Consider the following 22,228-nt stretch of genomic DNA (forward strand, 5'->3'; position numbering starts at 1 on the left):
TATTCTATAAATTATGGTGCAGTTTGATAAAAATGCACTTCACAGCAAATGAAGACAAAAACAGGGAAATTCTGATCACACAGAAATCTTGTTTTTGGCTGAAACTGAAACATTCCCTTATTTTCATGTTAATTTCTTCCTACAAAGTCAGAGAAGCATCCAACCGGATTTGAAGTGTGGAGTTCAAACCCTTGAGTGTGTCGTCTGTGGCGTACTGTACAGTAGTAGCTATCAGTCTATCTATATCTATCTCTTTATCTTTCTGTGTCCTAGACCAGTTTACAATATGTAAGTTACTGCAGTAGGCACTCGGCTTAAAGTTTTGGATTGAATTTTTTTTTCTGCAGAGGAAGTTACATTATTATTATTGTTGTTAGTTTTTTCCTCTGTCAGTGTTTAGATTCTTTTATTATTATTATTATTATTATTATTATTATTATTATTATTATGGGTATTCACTATTGAATTGCTGTAGTTTTACATAGAAGGACAAACACTTCTTTCAATTGGTGAAAATACTAAGCTGTTATACGGATCACATATTTACAGTGGCAGCCTTTCTACTTCATCATGTATATCTTGGGCCACTTTATCCAGTTGTTTTAGTTACACAAACAAATTTCAATTTAATGATTTTTCTCCAAAGTGTTTCTTGTTATGGGCCAGCTGCTTCGTGACCACTTGGATGTTCAGACTGAAATGGAGACCTGGCAGCGGCTCCTCCTGCGGTTCAGGGCTGGGAAGCTTTTCTTCCTCTGTACGGTTCAGGGCAAATCTGGACACATTTATTGGGGCAGGACAAAAGCTAAGATTCATCTCCAGTTCAGATCAGGTGACCCAGTCAGTTGTGTTTCTTAGCACTCCAAAGCAGGAGAGCAACAAAATCCTGTGACACAACAGAGAATAACGCTGCAGGGCTTTCCAGTCGGCAGAACTTTGTGTAGGGAAACTGGCACTGAAGGAACCCAAAAAGCATCATTTTGGGAAACCTGATCAACACCGACAGACACAAACTAAAAACGCCCAAAAGGAATTTTATTCATGGAAAATAAGAAAGTTTTTTAACTGCTCAAACTAAAAGTTAACTTGATCCGAGTTCCTAAACATGTTTAATCATAAAGAACATCAAAAGGATCGAGTGTAGAGGCACAAAATGTGATTTTACCAAGTTTTTCTCCTTTTTAAAATTAGTGAATTAAGCATCAATTTGTTGAAATTATGTTAAAGGTGCCCTGCGATACGAAAACTAGGCCTCAATTCTGGCTGATTTTTAACAGTTGTGGTATAAAAACTACATGTGATTTTTTTAATAGCAACATGGGGCCATAATGCTGATAATGTGAGCTGTTAACGACAGACTAGGTAAGAGGTAGTTGTTGGATTCAGTTTAATGTGACAAAGGGGTTTCCGTGTGTCTCACCAGCGACCATCTGCTCAGGACTTACCCTTTAAAGCTCTTGTCTGCTTTAATTTGCTTCAAAAACATTTTACTATCAGTTGGGAACAAAGAGCTGCAGTCGTAGCAAACAAAACTTGTCTTGTGCTTTAAAGGACATTCGCTCAGATTGGCACATAGAGAATCAAAAGTAACTTCTTAACTGCCTATTTTATACACAATCAAAGGTAAAGATACACTGAAATGATGTGAGAGATGTTTTTTTGCACTTGAAATGATGAGGCCAAAAATAAAATGCTCAATTTTTCAGGGTACTTGGAGGTGAAAACCATTGAGGCGGGAAGTTGTGCAGTACCCAGGAGTTGCCTGTATTTGACCAAAAACTTCCCAGTAGAGGTGGCATAGCAGCCAGAGCCTGGCGTTTTTCCTCTTCTTTTTACTGTAGTTTGTACCATTAGAGGGATTTGCTGAACCAAATCCACAGCTGACATCTATTTTCATACAGCCTTTCCTATATAACGTCTTTCTACAGCTCAGCTTCCATTTAAATGCACATACAAAGCTTCAGTGTATTCATTAACGTTTGTACAGATCTGGTTCAAGGTTCCTCTGAAGGATCATTGCACAACAATGAAAAACAAAAAACTTTATTCATTTGCAGATTATCTTAAAATCTTCAATTTGTCCGCTGAATAACTTCTTTTAGATTTAAAATCTAATGCATATGGAAACAATTCAACTTTTTTAATGTGCATTTTCTTTTTTACATATTTTTAGAGACAGCTCTTGGCTGCTTAATTGGAAAAACATAAAGTCATCAGTAACGACTTCAACTTTAAAGCTTTTTCCAGGTGCTAAGGTCCTTCTGTTGTCAGGGATTTATTGACCAGATTATTAACTAATGCAGTCATTTATAGGTTTGTTCTGCCTCTCGGTGTAAGTTCACAGTTTGTACCAGCCCATCAGCCTTTTACCCTCCTGCTGTCAGTTAACCCGAGTAAACTTTCCGTTGAGCTAAGCTTACTGATTTTATTTTTTCTCTCAGAAATAATGAGTTTGCAACAGAACTAAAGCATTAGTGATGCACATGTTTTTACCGCCGAATGTTAAAATGTGAAAGTCACCTGCAGGTGAATTTAAAGTTTTCTGAAGATTTATTTTTTAGCATAAAGAAAGAAACTTTGTTTAAATGTTTTCTTTTGCCGATCCTTCTTTGATTTCATCAGTTTCTCTTGACTTGTTTGTGATCATATGTCACTTTTGCCTTTTGTATTCCAAAAATATTCAAAACCTAAAACTGGAGTGACATTGTACAAACTATGGCTCCAAAATCGGCTCACATTCATTACGTGCAATACTTTGTCAAAAGTGTTAATGTTTATTTTTGCTTTTGACTTTTCATGAAACCAAAACTGAAAATTTCAGGGTCAAATTAGAAAGTGGAAACAAAACCATTAAAACCACTGTTTTAAAGAATCAAATGTTTGAAATACACTGAAAATACTGTAACTGATTTGTAATTGTATTATTTTTGAGACAGCAACACTGCCACAAATCCCACTATCATCCATTAATAATAACAAAAATTGGCAGCTCACCAAAATGCCACAACCAAAGTTTTTTTCTTGAATTTTTGACATCATTGATGTCTGCAGCATCAAAGTGTTTAGCAGTCAGCTGAGGTTTCTGAGGTGGAATAACTTGTGGTGCTTTTTAAAGGCTGCCAACATGTAACAAATGTAAATCCATCCAAACTATATACCATATCAAAAGTGGGTGCTCTTTTTTTCTTAAATGTTAATCTACAAATTCTGTAAAAAATAATTAAAGAATGTTTTAAATTTAAAATATCTCTGGGAAGCTCTTGCGCTTTTCTGAAGAGAATCATTTCAGATTACATTTTGTACGCGAGTCCAACATATCGTCAGAATTCAGAACATGAACTCTGTCACTGAGAGGCAACGTTTGGGTTCTGCAGGGATTAATCGGCTCATAAACTGAGTCTGTTTCCATCTGAGAAGGAGCCCAATGACTGAAAATAGTGAAACCTTTTCAGATTTCAGTCTCTGAACGTCATTCCTGTCAACAGACCGGCTGATCGTGGTCTCATTTATAAATCCCTGGTCTTTCCCGCAATGCGCCACACACCAGCCCTTCCTCTGTGAGAATGTACACGGGAAAATGTTTTTGTTATTCTTGGTAAAGAAAAAACTTTTTTTTTTAAGAATTTGAATGGTTTTATTTTTTGTTTCTATCGCCAACCTGTAAGCTAAAAAAATGTTTGAGCAGGTTTTACAAAACTGTAAAACTTTTTTTTTGTTTCTTAATAAAAAATTTGTCTTCAGAAAATGAAGGTGAAGTTGTCATCTGTCTTTGTTCCACTTCCACACACGGATACTTCCAGGTTAAAGTTTTCCACAGTATTAAATTTAAAGCTGTACTTAAACATTTTGGGCCATTTCCATGGCGATCTCGGACAAACGAGCAGGCGTAGTGACAGCTGCTAACGAAACAAAGCATTAAACCAAAGATGTTCCACCAGTTGTCTTAAAATATAAATGATGTGGAAACTGCAGGTCCGTCTTTGGGACAGTAAACGTGTGGAAGCAGGTGATCTAGACGGAGGAGATGAAACTGAAGCTTTATTAGCCAAAAAAACAACCCTGCACTTCATAGTGAACACAAGCTTTAGGCATGGAGTTGGCCTAAAAGTTAAAGAATATTTTTCTATTCTATAACTGCTGTGGAGATGAAATATCCTGTCTTTCACCAGAGGAAGGATCTTCGATGATGCTCCTTTGTGCACCTGTCACTGAAACGCCCCTGCAGCCTTTAAATGCGTGGGGTGGTAAACATGACAGACATGACGTTGGGTCCAACAGTCATGTTCTGTTGGCCGGAGTCCTTCTGCTTCCTGCCACCTGAACCGGGTCGGGGCGGAAAACTAGCACAGAGCTCATAAGTTATCTCTGCCTCAGACAACATACTGATAGCTAAAACTTTTTTTTCTGAGATATTACTCAAGGTTTAAAGATATTTGAAGAAAGTTTACTACACATTAAATGAAGATGGTGAAGTAAGCTCCATTTCTCTTGCGGAAACGAATTGAGCCTTTAATTTTTTTAACAGCTAAGCCTTTTTTGTTCCATCCAAGTTTTTACAGTAAATAATGTCATGGGAATTGTTTTGAGAAGTTGGCTAAGGAAGTAATTTCCTTCTCACCTTATAAATCCTGACTTTATCCATAATTACAGGCTTCCTGTCGGCTGTAGTCTGGCAACCTTTAAAATCTAATAAACCCAGCCTGTGATGGGGCAACAAGTTTAAACCAAGAATATTCCAGTTAATTCTAAAACGGAGCAAATGTGAACGGAAAAAACAAGCCATCCTGGGCTCCAACATGAAACAACATCGGTTCTGAATAGCTCTGGTTGATGGGATATTTTGACCCAAACATTGGTTCCCAGCCGGGGGAGGATGAGACATGCCTGTGAATAACAGAGCACGGACACTTCACATGACTAATTTTCCCAGACTGTCATTGTCCCTCAATAGCAACAGCAACACACTGCAAAGATACAGAATCTTACCAAGTGTTTCTGTCTAGTTTGCAGTGCAAATATCTTAGTATATTTGAAGTGAGACAAAACTAACAGATAACTTTTCAGTAAGATATAGGATCTTGTTTTTAGTCAGTAATTCCTTAATAGTCCTTGTTCCTTTGGCAGATTATTTTAATTACAAGACATTTTTCCATGTTATCTGCCAATGGAATAAATACTTTTTATAATTATTAGGAAATTATCGACTTAAATATCTTGCTAAGATATTTGCACTAGAAACTGGACCAAAAAACACTTGTTAAGATTTTGTGTTTTTGCAGTGCATGAGAGTTTTATTCTGATAGTCAGCTGAGTATTTCCATGAAGGCGTTTAAGCAATTATCAAAAATGTAAAAATCGTTTTTTTCACCAACAAATCTATTTTACCTCCAAGTCATAGACTGTTATGTCTTCATTGTTTGGTGGATCCGTGACTCCCTGACCAACAATGACTCCTTGTTGTTGTGGAACTGAATGTGAAACGCTTTCATTGGCTGCCAGGTCCAGGAATAGATTTGTCTCCTGAGAATCTCTCTCTGTTTTTATTCTACTTCAAAAGAGTTTTTTGGCAAACACACAAAGCAAAATAATGTTTGTGTCGTGTTTTTATTTCTAGAGTAATGTTTTGAGTTATTTCAGTCTCTTCCATGACGGTCAAAAATAGAAAGACGCAGGAAGTAATGTGATAATGTGCAGAAAATCCAATGCAGCTTGTAGTGTGTGTGGGTGTGTGTGTGAATCTATTTTATTGAAGAAAAAAGCCAGTTTCCATTTTATTGCCACTCCTCTGTTTATTTTCAGGGTCCTTTTTTATATTAAAATATAAAATCTGGTTAGCATTGGTTTGTCAGTTTGATCAAGCGTTTTAATTGGTAGCAGTGAGCCTTCTCTTCTTGTAATAGCTCTGATTTATGTAAAGATGGAGAATAGCAGTGGGTGGATAATGTCTCAGTTTTCTTTACTAAAGAATCAGATTGTTGAAGGAAGCCACCCAGCATGGAGATCTACTGTAGAAGAGTTTTATCCCAGATTGACCAGCTTTTAAAAGTTAAGCAAATGGAATATTATCTCATTAAAATACTGAACTGGACTCATAATGTTCTGGTGTTTAATGGACAGGACTGCATATAAAACAGCTGCTTCAGCTTTGATAGCAAAGCTTCATTTTTCAGTAGCTTTCCACTGAGTTCCTTCTAAGTTATCCAGCTTCTTTATGGTCTTGTAAAATCTTTCAGACAACTATTATTGGGGAAATGAACCACAGTCTCGAATTTCTTGTATTTCTCCAAAATCTCTTATTCTGTTGAATCCAAACTCTTTAAGTAGATGTTCAACATTTTTCAGCTTAAAAATCATGAATAATACTTCCAGCTCTGTGTTCGCTCATCTGTGGGTTGAATGATTTTTCTAAACGTTGATATGGTTTTTAAACCAAATCAACGTTTCTCTGTCTTCTGATTGGTAGGAAACAGCTTCAGTCTTGCAGGCAGTGCCATAGTTTGCTTATTTTGAAGTTAAAGAAAAAGTATTGCATATTCATTTTGTCCTGATTGTACATTCATTCATCCATATGCAGCCATGTGACCTCGGTTCTGAAGCACATCCGGTACCACGGGCTTTTTGTATAATTACATGTGTTTGATGTGTTGTGTGTATGTCTGACTGGTTATGTAACCGTTTGCCCTCGGGATAACTGAGTCAACTGAGGCAGAATGTGCAGTACCACACACACACACACACACACACACACACACACACACCTACACATACACACACACACACGCATAAAAGCAGACATTTTATTTTTCTTGCTTTTAATTGTTTTTCTTCTCAAAAAGAAGTATAGCAGTACACTCTTGGTTTCATAGAAAATGAGCAAAATGAAAAAATAAAAATGACCAAAAACAAAGTTATACATTTTGTTTTTCTTTTCATGTTTTTGAAGAGTAATAGTATTATAGAAAAATAGTATTTTACATAGAACTTTACATAATTAAAAACAAACAAAATAACACAATATCAATAGAACCATTAACGGCCCAATCCAGAATCGTATTAAGGATTGTCAGGTAAACATGTCAGAACATTACAAGCAGAAAATAACTGCAATTTTTAAGTTTTTTAGAATTCAATTTAAAAAAGAATAATAATAATAATAATAAAAATAACGGATAGCTACTTTAGAGTAGCTATCCAGAACGTCATCATGGGGATAGATGGTAACTTAGATCGTAAACAATGACATAACACAGTTAAAACTGCCAGATTTTTGTGTTTTTATTGTACAGTGTTTGCTGCAGACTGGATGCATGAATATTTTGCTGGTTTCTTAAAATATATTTCCATCCAGTCAATATGGTGATCTTTTAGTTGAGGTGAAAAACAGCCACAGAACAGCTGACTGTGTGTTATGACACCAAAATTATTTTTAGATTCTGGCAATGAACAGCTATTAGATGACCTCAACCTCAAAATGAAGGACAATTGAAGCTTTGCTACAGGAATAGCAGTTAGCAAGAGCAAATGCTTTCCAAAAGACACCATTACAGAGCCGAGTGATTCCAGCGTCTGAAGTAATTTATTCGAATGGCAAAAACAGATTAGTAAGTGCTTAATTTTCCATACCTTCTCAAGCAGAAGAAATTTTAAACCCCCAATATTAGCATTTGTTAGCAAAACAAAGCAATGATTAGCAATAACCCAGGTTTCACACATCCAGTCATGAATTTTAATAATTAGCCCCCCATATCTATCCGTTTTGTTCAGATTTACTGAACTTTGCCCAACCTCACACTGTTAATGTGATAAACTTTCTGGAAAACACTCAATATCACCAGACGGGCTTGACCAAAAGTCATGTGGGCGACAGACACACAGCTTCAGGGAAGCTGGCATAATGAAAGGAGGAGCTGATAAAAGAACCAATAAATCTACAGATAAAATGATTACATGGAAAATATCTGGTGGCCACAACCTGGCTCCCATCAGTGGTCAAGGAATCTGAATCTGCACATTACTGGAGGAGGCTACATCCATTTTAGATTTCATGCTGAGAAAAGCCATAGAAATATAAAATACTGCATTAGAAAGGCACAGGAAAGCTGAGATGAAACCCTAGTGCAGCGTATGACATCATAAATGTCAGGTGATGTAAGAACTCGTCCGCTGGGTTCAGAAGGAAATGACAACTACCCGGAACAGAAAGGTACAGATTGTATTTATTGTCACAAGGACAGTTAAAACTGTGATTCCCCCCAAAGACACAGTAAATTTAAGCTAATTATTATAAACTAACAACTTTATTTTTGTACTTTAATACTCAAGAATCAACTCTAAAAGTGGAAATAAACATGATGACAGAAGAAGAGTCGTTAACTTGATTTTTGACATGAAACCCACGGTTCTGGATTGGGCTTTAAACTAACCCGGAAACGCAAATGGAGCATGAATGATCACACACACATACACTACTTACATACATACTTATATATGTATATTTATATATATTTAAAGAACTACCAAACCCTTTTGGAGGCTTTACTTGCATTCTCATATTTCACCTTATTTTACTTTTATTTTTGTAATTTCCAGCTTTTAAAGATCTTTTTTGGCCACTTCACAATATAAAATGCACTCAGACATGTTTGTTCAGTTGTCCATGAAAATACAGAGTATGAAATTCAACAGTGTGCTTTTAATTGTGGAGAGTTGGCAGAGATTTTTCTTATGTGCGTTGAGTTTCTGCTGTTTTGAGTCTGATGTGAGTTTCAGAGCAGAAAGTGAAAAACATCACAGCTGAGCAGTAAGATGAACAACACCTATTTCTGTCATGTCCACTCTGTAAAAAGAGAAATTATAAAACTGGAAACACACCACACCTTTACATTTACTCTCAGAAAAAATATGACTTCTGCATCACACACACTCCACCTTTCTTACACACGTGGTTTTCTCAAGGGGAGCAGCTGGAGCCGTGCTGTGTTACATAACAGCTGAGGAAAGAGTGAGACAGACAGACAGACAGCCAAAAGGAACAGAGGATGTAATTGTTCCTGTCAAACATTTCCAGTTCTTCGCTGGACAAAGCCTATTCTGTTCTCTCACACTCACAAGTGTCCTGGTATTCATCTTTCATGTCTTTCTCACACCCTGATGTCGCTTACTGCTGAGTTGTACAGTAGTAAAGTCTTCTTCCCTGTACAGACTGCTTCTTTTTTTGGTTTTGTGAAACTTAGATGGTTTAGTATCGGCCAAAAACAGCCTGAGAATTTACAAAAGAAGGTTTCAAATAATTATTGAATGTATTAAGGGGAAAAAACTATCCATGCAAACCTAGAGGTATGTGAAAAACATATCTCCTTCTTTACTAAACAATAAATGACCTGTAATTAAAGTGAAGGACCCAGATGAACATCTAAAGTTGTGCAGGCCTCATGTGCATCAGTTAAGGTCAGACATCCAAGGTCTCATTACATCTGGTGTAAAACTAACAATATTGCAGAAAAATTCAGCTGGATGTTGTTCTGTGATTGATGGGGCTTCTGTGCTTCTTCAGCAGCAGGAGAACCTGTCATTACTGGAACCGTGAATGACCATCATTCATGTTCTCTGAAGTCCTGGAGGGGAATGTGTGGCTCTCAGTGTGACCTTAGACTGAGGCTCACTGGGGTTAAGCAGCCATCCATCTGAGATGATGAGCGATGGCCTCAAACAGGCTGTTCATGCTGGGAAGGTTGAGTTAAAACAATGATGCAAAGAAGAGTCAGTAAAAAATAATCCGTAGGAATTTAAGACTCTTTGCTATTTGTCTCAAACTTTTAATGACAGCTGTTGCTGCCAATGTTGGCAAAAATCAGGTTTATTACTTCTTCACAAAGAGCCAAGTTGGTTTGGTAGTTTTTTCCCATAATTAATAAAATGGTCATTTGAAAACAGTTTTTTCTTGGATGTTACAATCTGACAGGCATTAAATAATCTGTCACAGCGTTGCAGCTGCATGCACAGCTGTGCAAAACACCACATTAGTCATGGAACATTTCACAGATAGCCAATATCAACATAAAAACTGGGAGTTTTTAAAACATATTTCAGCATTAACTTAATCTGAACAGTGAACACAAATGTCCAGAATGAGGTTTTCTTATTTCCTCTTTTGCCTTTGAATCTGGTTTAAATAACATTTTTAAGCTTTAAAAGAATCCTTATTTTACAAAATGTTAGCACCTGTTTCTCCATATCTATATCTTCTAATATGTACAAATCATTTTCATTTCTCACATTCTTGCAAATCACTGTGAATCTATTTGTGGCAGGAAGCTGACAAAATCATTTTTGCGCATCTCAGCTTGACAAAACATCAAGGTAAGACAAGCAAAACGCAGCTCAGCATTTATTAAAAGAGTTTGATTTGTGTAATATCACTAAAGATTTATTTAGAAGGTTATAAATGATAAAAGTTTTAAATTAATGCAGTTTTTTTAATTAAAAAAGTGTTCCTGATGTTTCTCTGTGGAGGTCGTGACTCAGACATATCCAACAGAGTCCAGCTGGACTAACATAAAACACAATTACGTTTATTTCACTGCAATTTTAAGATGGCATTTTAAATGTTTAGAGAAAATGTGTTGTTTTTTCTGATTTAAACTCAAAAATCTCTGACCGTTTGGTTAAGAAAAGGTGGATTTCACAGGGTTTCGATGGTTTTTGGCCACTAAATGGCCAATTTCTCAGCATTAGGCATGAAAATGGAGAGAGGGCCACAATATTATGTTCTTAAGCTCATATGTTGATACTGACATGTTTTTTCTTTGACATCTGTCTATTTGCAGTACTGAGAAAATAACTTCCATTTAAAATAACTTATTAAAGAGCAGATTCAATACTTTTAGTTGTTTTAACAGTTATGAAAAAATGGCAGTAGTAATGTCATTATTGTTCTAATTTGAAGAATTTCAGATTTTTATTGATTTGTTTAGTGATTCATTTTATGCAATGGAATAAAATTGAAAAGTCCATAAAAGAGCTAAAAGAAGCTTTTATTGGCTAAAAGAAGCTTTTATTGTGTTTAAACTGTGTTTAAACACATTATGAACGTCTCACATGACCACAGCTGGATGAGCCATTTGCTAAAGTTAGATAACATCTATTATCTTCTATGTTCAGCCTTAATTTGCTCCTTAAAACATCACTTTTTGTTTTTCTTCTCCAAATTATATAAAATCTAGAACATGACCCATGCATTTTTGTAAAAACAGAAAAAAGCACCACCTGACCCATTTAGTTGATTTTCATTCACTTGTAAACAACAAAATAAAAAGAATCAGAATTTCTGGAATTTACATGTTTTAATGAAATTTTGGTGTTGTGATTTTTTTATATTGTAGTCACATTTTTATTTTATCTTTTAATATTTTTGTATAAAGAATATACTGTATAACAGCAGTACAACTCTGTAAATGGAATGTGTGCATGCAGGGCTTTTTGTTTGTACTTCAGTGTTTTCAGTCTCTGTATATTCAGAATTATTGCTCGCCTGTGTTTATTCCCAAGCCAGTCACAGTAAATATGTTCACAATTCATGACTTGTAGTGTTAATGCGCAGTTGAAAAGAGCGTGTGTGTTTGTTTGCATTGTTGGTTACAGACTTAGGGGATGGTCTAACGTGTTGTTGTTGTCTTCCGGCGTGTCGCCGGCCAGCGGGTTCCTGCTGATGACCAGCTCCAGTCTGTCTCCAGCCTCGGTGATGAGCGGCACCGCCAAGCAGCAATCAAAGTCTCTCGTTCTGACATGGTTGACCTGGAGGCAAATACAGAGACAGTGGTTTCCCCTGTAAGCCAAGGTCTCATTTTAAATTTGCAGTCTTGTTTCTTCAATTAAAGCATCCAAACTAATAGCAACGTGAAAGAATTGTGACCTGCAACTTGCTGAGAAGTTGCTTCTTTTGACAGCTTAAAAACTAAGTGATCTTCAGTAATTCAGGTATTTGAAACTACTTTAATTCAATTCTAGATCCCTCTATGCTTGTCAGTCATCCACTACAAACATTAACTAAAATTAAATTTCTTCTTCTAAATTAGCTCGATACTTTTATAAACTAAAAACTGAAATATTACGCCATGTTGCATTGCACATAATTAAACTGATGCCACAAACTGGACGCTAAGTGTTTGTAAACTGCCAGGGGATGGATGGGTAAATATATCACTTCCTATACTGTCCAGCACTTTTATTAAACTGTTTTTCTCTTTTCATACCTGCAGGATCCTGTCGAAGGGCTTCAGTCCGGCTCTGTCGGCTGGCCCATCGGGCCTGATCATGTTGACATAAACTCCTTTCTCCAGGAAGCCGTCGGACACGCTAAACCCAAAGTCATCGCTCTCCGGGTCCTTTATCACCGTTACCTGTTAAGGAGAACACAAGCCTGTCATATTTTATTTGTCTGATTTTCTGCAGTTTCTATGTGAACGCCTGTGAGAGAAACATTCACAGTTACCTGAGCTCAGACTTCACTGCCACATACTGTCACATTCTCATGTCAGAGAATATTACTTTTTTCTTTTACTTATGATACCCATTTGTATTATCTTTATTGACTAAGACTGCTATCAGTTAAACATGTGAGTCAAGCTGCATTACTTTTAAAAATGCAGAAACTGGTTTGAAGTTTAGAGACATGATCTCACTTTGTGCAGCTCCAGAGGTGTTGGGGACAAAATTCCCTGCATTTCCTCTTTGATCCGACGAGACTCCCACGTCCTCTCTGACACTCTTAATGAAGCCTTGAGCTTCGGATCGTGGTGCAGGAGGGGGGACTGGTTCTCCTGGTGGATGTGGGCTCCATGGTGCAGGTGGGCCTCGTGGTTAAAATGGGCCTCGTCATGCAAGTGGGAGTCTGAATGAAATAAAATAAGATGGTGTAGAGAAAAAAAAGTCTGCAAACCGTCTGCTTACATGTTACAGACTAACAACAGACGGGCTCTTAGTCTTGCCCCACCTTGGTGGATGTGGGCCTCATCATGCAGATGGACGTCCTCGTGTAAATGGAGCCCCTGGTGCAGGTGTGCGTTCTGGTGAAGCAGGTTTGCCTGAAGGAGGAGGGAGTTTCTTCGCAGGGGGCTCATCCTGTGGCTCAGGATGGGCTCAGCTGGAGGTTTGTTGGCACCTTCTACTCCCAGACTGATGGCTGTACCTGTCATGATGGAAGCCTGCACAACCAAATGTATCAATTCATGCACACAAATTAATATTTTATTAATACATTTGATATCTTTGATATAAAAAAAACAAGCTATCGTCCTGTCAGCTCCTAAAAATTCAACAAATTTTCTCATCTGCTTAATTTTGTGCATCTAAGCTACTTATTGATGAGTTAAAATCAAATTACAGGTTAGTGGATTTTTCAGGATTTTATAAAGTCTTTGCAGCTGTTCACTAAGTTGTGAGATCTATCCAAGGATGCCAACAAACCTCGATCTCTCTGAGAAGTTCAGACTGACCACAAGTCTCCAGGTCTTCCAGAGCCTGACACCAAAAACTGTCATCCGGATCCAGCAGGATACCATCTGGTGGTTGGCCAACAAATCTGACAAAGAAAAAACAAGAATCATTTCATTCCATCAATCAGTCCAACATGTTCATAAATAAATACATTCCAGTCTATAAAGCACCAACCGTAGTCAGAATAGAGATGCAGTGGTGATAGGTTGTATTCACGGTTATGAATTGTCTTTGTTTGAAACCTTGTTTACTTATTTATTGCTTAAACCACTTTATTCTGTGATGCTTAAGTTTGAACAAACAGCAGCTGTGTGCTGCATCTTTGATCTCAGACAATAAGGTTAAAATCAGTTTGATGACTTTCAAACGGTCTGCATTACATGCAATAATGATAAAACATCAAAAGCCTGCAGAAGGTAATGCTGTTTGTGCCTGACATTATTTTTTATAAAATAGACATGACAGAAACATACTGCTTCCTCACAATTCACTAAATATTACTGAAAGCTTTGATTTGGAGACGTGGCTTCAGATTTATAAACAACTGAACCAAAATATAAGGATATTTATATTATAACATTGATTTTACCTGTGTAGGAGGGAAGAAGAGCAGATTTAGGAATCCCAACAACATGAGGAAAATCCTGCCCAGAACTGATCAAGGTTTTTTATTCTCATTATAAAAATGTATGTAATGTAAGTGAATTCCAGACATTAATTCAGTTTTGATTCTTTTTCTCTCCACTCTGAGTTGAGTTATATAACTCCTGTAGAAACGACTACCCTCATAAGGCTTAACCTCCTGACTCATCGCTCCGCACGCACACACACAAACACACAGATGCTTCAGATACACAGATTCTCTCACTCACTCTGTTATTCAATCGCCATACAGGACCATGTGCTTCACTAACTGCTGGAGCTGATAGTGGCACAGCCAGAAAACAAGTGCAGTTAGTGATCAAAAATGTGATCATTTCTAAGCATATGTAAATCTATTCCATCATGTCTGTCCTCATTTCTTCCTCCTCTAATCTCATCGTTGTTTCTGCTTTTAAACAGCTTCAGTTGTTCTGTTATCTACTCCCCTTGTTTCATTTTCAGCGTTTTCTTGTGCGATTACTGTCAGCCATGAGTCAAATCTTTGTTTTTCTAAACCATATTTCTTTTGAAACTCTCCTTTGCTTTCCTAGTTTTCCTTCTTCTTTGTCTTAGTGGTCATTAAGTCTTTCCAACATCTTTCAGGGTAATCAAACCACGCCTGAAGGTTGAGTTCAGTCGTACCCTGGTGGTTTGTCCCACTCATCCTCACTGAAGCCTCCATCACTAAACGGGTAGTTCTTCCTTCTTCCAGGAGGGGGCGTTGTGCTACGTTGCTGTTTGGAGCTGCGCCACTCATGTGGGTGGAGGGCGATGCCCGCTCCTTGTTGTGCGTATGTACCTGTGGGAGAAAAGGTTTAAGAAGCCATTTTGATAGAAAGGAAATGTTCCTCGTTACGTAAAGAACAAACTGCATGAGCGTATCTTGGCTAGCTTACCTTGGCTGCCGTATCCTGCGTCCAGTCCAGAACCGTCCCAGGACTCCATGGCCGAGTCCACACTCGGGATAGTGGTGGAGTAAAGTTCTGACAGCTTATTGGTCTGTTGGCTGTCTGTCAGATCATCCTCCTCTGGGTCACTGACCTCATTCTCTGTCGCGTCCTCAGCGTCTGCTGCTTTCCTCTCCTCTAAATCTTTAACATAAAAACAATTCAGTTTTATTTGGACATGAAAAGTCTTGCTGAGAAATTGATGAAAAAACAGACTGGCATCTGTAACCCTGGTTTTCTAAAGCTACATGGAGTCAAGATGGTTTGCAGATGTCTGCTGTTGTTACGTGTGCTTTAACATCCCAGAATCTCTCTCTTTCTTTTTTTGAGCGGTTTTCTTCCACCTCTCTTAATTTTGACCCTACCAGCTCCCTTACTTGTGTCCTTTCTCCAGGTGACTCATGCATTATGTTGGTCTGCTGTTAGACCGACACACAGCCTCAGAAGTGCTTCCTTCACACTGACTTGGTAAGGATGATAGATTGTTGCAAAGTCAACGACATGCAACTGGCTTCCTGGGAACTGACATCACATGATCCACTGAGTTTGATTAGATTATATAGCTGGACTGAACAGGTCAATACATTTTCATTTCATAAGAAAGTGCTTACAGTATAAAGACTCTTTGCATTTTCTTCACATAAATTCCATAAAAATATGAAGAAACTTTTGTGGTCTACTGTTTAAGGACCGCTGACACCCTGCAGTCAGTTTAGACTTGAAGCTTTGGATACTCACTGTCGAGCTGCTTCTTAATTTTGAGGGTCACCGTCTCTCCGGCCATCTGAAGCAGATGGATGGCTTCGCTCAGCGGCTTCCCTTTCAGACTGACGCTGTTGATGGCCAATATCCGGTCACCCACATGAATAGCGCCCGTCCTGGACACACACACACACACACACACACACACACACACACACACACACACACACTTATTCTCACAGCGATCAGGTTTACAGTAAGTTCAGGAGAAAAAACATTTTTGAACAGTCTGAATGAACTTCTTCAGCTCAAAATTAGGTCAAAATGAACAATTCTTTAATTTCACTGTGAACATGTTGCCAAGTTGTCATCCTTACTCCAAACTTCTATCAGGACCAGGAAAGATAAATATTTATTTAAGGAATTAACATTTAAAGAAATCTAAAGTGTGGGTCAGTCTATCTACTGCCATCATCCATATATAACAACACATGAAATGAAAAAAATATCATTTGACCTACTTTGACAGATAACATTCATCTACTGCTGTTGTCTCAAATAGCAGGTAGCACATTGATATTAGAGTCCATAAAGGCAGAGGCATGCAATGTGTAGTTAAGGAGGCAGTAGATAGTCATGATTATCTGCATGTGCTTGTTGAACTACATAAATGCACATAAACAGAAAACAATAGGAGTGAATGAGGATTTCTCTGCACACGCCACAGATACTGATCTCAGTTTCTCTCCTGCATTTTCTTCTGTCAGGCTGAACTAAGTTTAATTATATTGAGCTTTTAGCACAACAGTTCAGTCCAGGATGCAGAACAATTACATCACAATCTCTAAGAAATGGGTCACAGTGAGAGTGTGTGTGTGTGCGTGCATGCGTGCGTGTGTGCGTGCGTGCGTGTGTGTGTGAAATAAGCAGTGTGTCTTCCAGTGGCGTTACACGTGAGCTGCCATCTTAACATGAAATATGAAACTGTTGTCAGGTGGCCTGCATACATTCACCAATACATGCTTAGGACTCAATAAAAGCTTATGTCATCATCTGCTCAGGCTTGTTGCTATGGACACTGGCTGATAACCTGGCTCATATTTTGCATCTGTCATCTCCATGTGTCATGTGACACTGCGCTGGAAACCTGTCATAGCTCCAAACATCATCTGTTATCAACTTCATGTGAGCAAAAATTTATTTCTGAGGATCTTTGAACACTGAGAGTATATCAGTTTTGTCGTTTAACACACAGGTTGATGTTCTCAGTGCTTTGTCATCCATGCGTGGTTCGCCTGACCCTGGGAAGATGAAGTAGAGAACACCCATATGATGACTCAGCTGAGCTTCCCGGACCATCAGCTGGGAGTGGCCGACCGGAGAGCAATGGAAGCTCAAAGTGTCTCTGAATAAGGATTGACTCTAAACTGCTCATCAAACACAAATTCATGTTTAGAAAGCTTTGGTTTATCATTGGGATGGACGGTTTTCTATTTTCTTTTGCACATAGATATATGTAAGTAGAAACTAAATATGGATGGAAAAGTTTTAAAATACAAAGCAGCAGCCTAGATTTCTGATCAAAGTGTTGCAGTGAATGTAGTACCTCTCTGCAAGGCCTCGCTTGGTCAGGCCGGATATAGTGATGGGGTCAAAAGGCTCCTCTGTGCCTGAGATGGTTATACCCAGAGGGCCTCCATAGCGCTTCAGCTCCACAGTGTAGATGATGCTGCCTGACGTCTCCTGCTCATCTGCAACAAACAGACACACTCTAACGTTTCAGGTCTAAGGAGAAGTCAATACCGTCTGGTGTGTGATGCTCATCTGATATGCAAACACACCAACACAAGAGCTCTGGTGCATCAGTGGATACAGTGTCACGTTCCCAGCTCACTTTGAAACACAAACACACACAGAGACACAGACGTCGTTACAGAAGTAGGTCAAAACTCTTCTCAAGACTGCACTGGTGAGGAAGATACAGTTTCCATGGGAACTAGAGAAAATTCTGCGTTTCATCCGATCGAAAGAACACATCGGTTGTGCGAGTTTATCCCTGCATGTGTGCACACACACGAGAGCAGCTCCATGACGCCTCAGTTGTTGTTTGGAGAGAAGAATGCACACTGCTGCCTCCCTTTGTTAAAACCATGTTTGTTTCACTGCATGGTGATTTTGACTACACAATGATTTGATATAAAAATATGATTAGACATACCTACACCTACAAATGCATTATGAGTAAAAAGAGTGTAATATTAGAAAACAGGCTAAAAACTATTATTTCTTTTAGAAAGATTTCAACAGGAATACAGAGTTAAGGAAAGATAAAATTAACAAAATGGTTTTACTTTATTGAGACTGAAAAAATTAGTTTCTCTTCAGCTTTTTTATTTAGCTCTATTTATACATTAGACTCTTTAGTATGTTGGTATGTTGGAGAGTTCAAGCTCAGCTCGGTGACTTGAGGTTGTGAAACAAACCAAAAACATTTTACTTTCCTTTTTTCATTTCTGTATTTTAAATTTCTTAGCTCCAGTGGAGCAGCAAAGTACACTAAATCATACAACGTTTATGCATTTTGGTTTTATTAGACCGTGTGTTTTTAGCTGAGGTTGTGATTATGACCCTGAGAGTCAAATCTTTTCTAAAAGTGACCAATTTACTGACAGTGACTCTGACGGCTTCATGAAATCAAGTGATTCCAGCTGGTTACTGTCACAATGTCACAATTTTTTCTGTTTTTTATTAAATTTATGTTTCCATTTGTTATTGTTCTTGTACGGTAGGCAAAAAGCATTTCACTGTTGCAACTTTTAAACCGCAGAGGACAGCACCACCTTGTGGTTAAACAATGTTTTGCAGCTCTGTAAAAAAAATCTTTTGAGGAATCTAAAACCAATAATAGCAATAATAATAATAATAATAATAATAATAATAATAATAATAATAATAATAATAATAAAATGAATGAATACATAAATAAAAAGGTTTGAACCATTAAACATGTTTTCAGTCTAATTCTCACTCTCAAGCCTTGTAATTACAGAATTACCTGAGTTGTCCTCATCTTTGCGTATCTTTAGTTTGACCAGCTCCTCACACTGCTGGAGAATATGCTCTGCGTCTTCCTTGGAACAATTCTCCAGCCTGATGTTGTCAATCGCCAAAAGCTTGTCGCCAGGCTCCAGAGTCCCAGTTCTGAATAAGAGCGAGGATGACAGGTGACAGGAAGCAGAAAGTGATGCGAGGAAGAGGAAAACATCAGGCCAGCCTTGTGACAGAGCTGTGCAGCGCTCTATCACAGGGCTGGCATAATAAAAAATGTGTTGTGAGGGCGAGTCCTATGAATAAATTATATGGAATACCTGTGAGCCATGCTGCCTTTCTTGATGTCAGAAATGATGAGCGGCTCTCCAGGCTTCTTGCTGGCTTTGAAAGGAGACCAGATCACATTAAAGATCAGAAACAGAGAACAGTAAAGCCAAACGGTGCCGTCACCAAAATAATCAGCTGGGTGATTATATAGTTCAACAGAGTGCTGCATAAAAATAACCACTAACAATAAAATACATGTTATAATTCCATGAATGGCAGAAATTAATACATTATATTTTATGGAAAATAAGTTTACTGTTATTCTTAAAAAAAAACATCTTGGTTACAACGACAATGACCTGAGGAGAGTCGGGCTCAGAAGATGGCACCATTACGCCGCTCTCTGTCTGAGGCTAATGGAATAAAGCTTTAAATAAATGTTACATAACATCAGTCATTAACCATTTATTACCTTTTTGATACGAAAACACAGAGCGAAGCAGCCAACATTTAAACAGGATATCAGTACCATCCTCTACATACATCCATCTACTGGTCAAAATGACTTTACTATGATTTAAAACAATAACATGGTTTAATCTCAGGCATCAAGGTAATTTGTCTGCACTGTGTCTAAAAGCATCATGAGATCAGAGGCTGCTTAAGTTCATGATGCTTCTTGTAAAATGACATAAAAATATTTATTAAAACTGTGATTCTGGTCAAGAAGGTTCAATGCAGGGCAGCACTTAAGGTTTGGAACTGAAATATGTGGAAAGACTTAAAGGTTATAAACATTTATGCACAGAACTATGTCAGGACGTATGCAGAGTTTGAGCAGAACTGTTTTATCCTCAATAACTCAGCTCCATTGGTGTTTTTGTTTCTTAACCATGAATGAACATTTTTCCTCTCAGTCTTTTAACTTAAGCAGCTGACAACATTGTAGGCTGAATTTGCAGAGACAGCCCAGTGAGCCATGACCTGGTTCTGTTTCAGCCGTAATAGATCTCATTTAGACAGGAGCCCTGGTATTCATAGCTGTTGTTTAGATCTATACGTTTAATCTAAATTTAGAGCAAAAGCATAACTGCCTGGTCTCAAAGTGGTTTAGGCTTGGACATTTGATTTAGTAACATAAACTGATCTAAACAGTTGTTAAATTATTAACATGAGGAAAATATTCAGTAACAATACCAAATATAGACTAATGACAATTATACTAAACTATTCAGATTTACTTCTACTGATGGACTGAAAGATGCATTTTATTCTAAAGTGTTAAACAGTTGAGCTACACAGGATGTGGCCCTGACCACAACACACTTCTTCAGTATCATCACAGACCAGGCGCTGCTATAGGAAAAAAGGTCAGTCGTGCAGCAAGAATCATAATTTCCAACCAGAAATACATCAGCAGCCCTCGACAGGGCGGAGCCACTCTCCATCTCGGCTTTTTGAGCTTCTAATAAAGGTCTTAGTCGTAAAATAACCGTTTACTTTTAAACCAAATATCTGCCTAGTTAAGCCTAGATGTTTATGAACTGCTTAGATTTTGTTTAGACATCGTATCAACAGAAAATGCACGCTGGGAAGAACAAGAAGTTTTCCTTTTCATCAGTAAACAGCTTTGAAAATTGTGCATCACATGAAGGCATTTCCCTTTAGAAAGAGATTTTTCCACTGATTCTTAATGACAGAGAAAAATAATGATAAAAAATAACTCCAGACTGGCTTTTCGTTAATCCTTTTGATGAAGATGATGGTCTTTTCTTCTCAAAGTGTGATGTGACGTTAAGAAATGTGTCAAGATTATTGGTGAACTGTGAGTGAACTAAAGCTGTGTGTTGTAATAAAGCCTCAAATAGACATTAAATGCAACTGAAAGGAAGAATAAACATTCAGTGTCGGCCATTCCCACTGAGGACAGGACTGCGACTTCACTGTAAGGAGTGTTACCATTAACATGTCAAGAGATGCATTAAACATCTGCTTCGACAGCCTCCAGTGTCAGGGAAGGCTGAGGGTTGGCAGCAGGAACTGATGTCATGTCTTCAGCTGAAACTGACTTCACAGTCACTGATAAAAGTAGGATATGTAGAGGTGCAGCAGAAAACCCTTCGAAAATAAACAAAGTAAACTCCTTTATGTATGAGTCCAATACAACAGAAACTTGCTGCTGTTGGATGACGCTGTTAAAAGGTTTCTATGCTGTTTTATAAAAGCTGTTCATGTTTCAGCTGATTGGTTCTGGGCTGAGCAGGAAGAACATGCTGTGTATGTTGGGTCGTGTGTTTGGATGGGACGTCCAGTGAGATTCAAACATTCTGCCAGCGGTGCTGCGAAACAAAAACCAGATCATATCGGGAAGGATTTGTGTTTTCCTACCACTGATGGTGAGCCCCAGCTCCACTCCTCTTTTCTTTGGTAACTTGACATGGAACGTGCCACTGCTAGGCACCACCGACTCTGAAACAAAAACATGCACAGTGTTCAGAACCCGCAGACATGACGAAATAATAGAAAAGCAACAGATAAGTACATTTATCCAGCTTAACATTTGTAATTATATTTGGTTTATCTGCTCCTTCCTGCACCGAACTGCATTTCTGCAGGCAATTATCGACTTCAAATCCTTATGCTTGAAGGAATAACATTAATTCACAAGTTAAACTGTACACAGACACATAACCCTGAGCTCTGTTAGTACTTTAAAGCTTAGTTTTAAAAACTGAGATCAGCTCCTCATTTAAATTTCCTAAAACACTTAAAATTTTCATCCTTCAGTGAAGCTGAAATGAGGGTAAATAACATCCCTCTTCACAAACAAATAAGTGATTTATGCACAAACCCAGAAGAAACAAGCTTCAGAAGTCCTGCATGGTGCATTTCTGTTGTGCACATTTCTGCTGTTATTGCAACTAGAATGTCATTTTAAACACAGAAGGTCTCATTTAGACCATATTGCCCAGCAATGGAGGCTCATGAAGTCCATAAACCTATCGCTGGTCCAGATTGAGGCTGGTCTACAGCCTCAATCAGAAGTAAACTGAACCAGAGTTCATTTGGAAGCGAACTGAGACCGCCTTACAAAGCTGATCTCGGTCCAGTTGGTTGGACTGAAT

The 22,228-nt window shown here is 38.0% G+C and overlaps 1 protein-coding gene across 6 annotated transcripts in view; it reads right to left on the minus strand.

Annotated features, from left to right (window-relative positions):
• Window positions 1–8,215: 8,215 nt before the first annotated feature.
• LOC106947336 (glutamate receptor-interacting protein 2-like) overlaps window positions 8,216–22,228 on the minus strand; it is a 106,388-nt gene continuing 92,375 nt past the window's right edge. For all 6 annotated transcript variants that reach the window (XM_015032253.1, XM_015032252.1, XM_015032255.1 and 3 more), the window contains exons 14-25: window positions 21,492–21,572; window positions 19,154–19,217; window positions 18,841–18,986; window positions 17,392–17,536; window positions 15,822–15,961; window positions 15,033–15,227; window positions 14,779–14,935; window positions 13,465–13,579; window positions 12,992–13,202; window positions 12,681–12,889; window positions 12,252–12,398; window positions 8,216–11,793 (exon numbers count right to left, since the gene is read on the minus strand). In XM_015032253.1, coding sequence (XP_014887739.1) covers window positions 11,635–11,793; window positions 12,252–12,398; window positions 12,681–12,889; window positions 12,992–13,202; window positions 13,465–13,579; window positions 14,779–14,935; window positions 15,033–15,227; window positions 15,822–15,961; window positions 17,392–17,536; window positions 18,841–18,986; window positions 19,154–19,217; window positions 21,492–21,572 — 1,769 coding nt within the window. In that variant the 3' untranslated portion in view covers window positions 8,216–11,634. The remainder of the gene's footprint in view (window positions 11,794–12,251; window positions 12,399–12,680; window positions 12,890–12,991; window positions 13,203–13,464; window positions 13,580–14,778; window positions 14,936–15,032; window positions 15,228–15,821; window positions 15,962–17,391; window positions 17,537–18,840; window positions 18,987–19,153; window positions 19,218–21,491; window positions 21,573–22,228) is intronic.

This window comes from Poecilia latipinna, unplaced genomic scaffold (genome assembly GCF_001443285.1).
Source record: "Poecilia latipinna isolate Pla-1442-1.1 unplaced genomic scaffold, P_latipinna-1.0 Scaffold235, whole genome shotgun sequence".
Taxonomy (NCBI): Eukaryota; Metazoa; Chordata; class Actinopteri; order Cyprinodontiformes; family Poeciliidae; genus Poecilia; species Poecilia latipinna.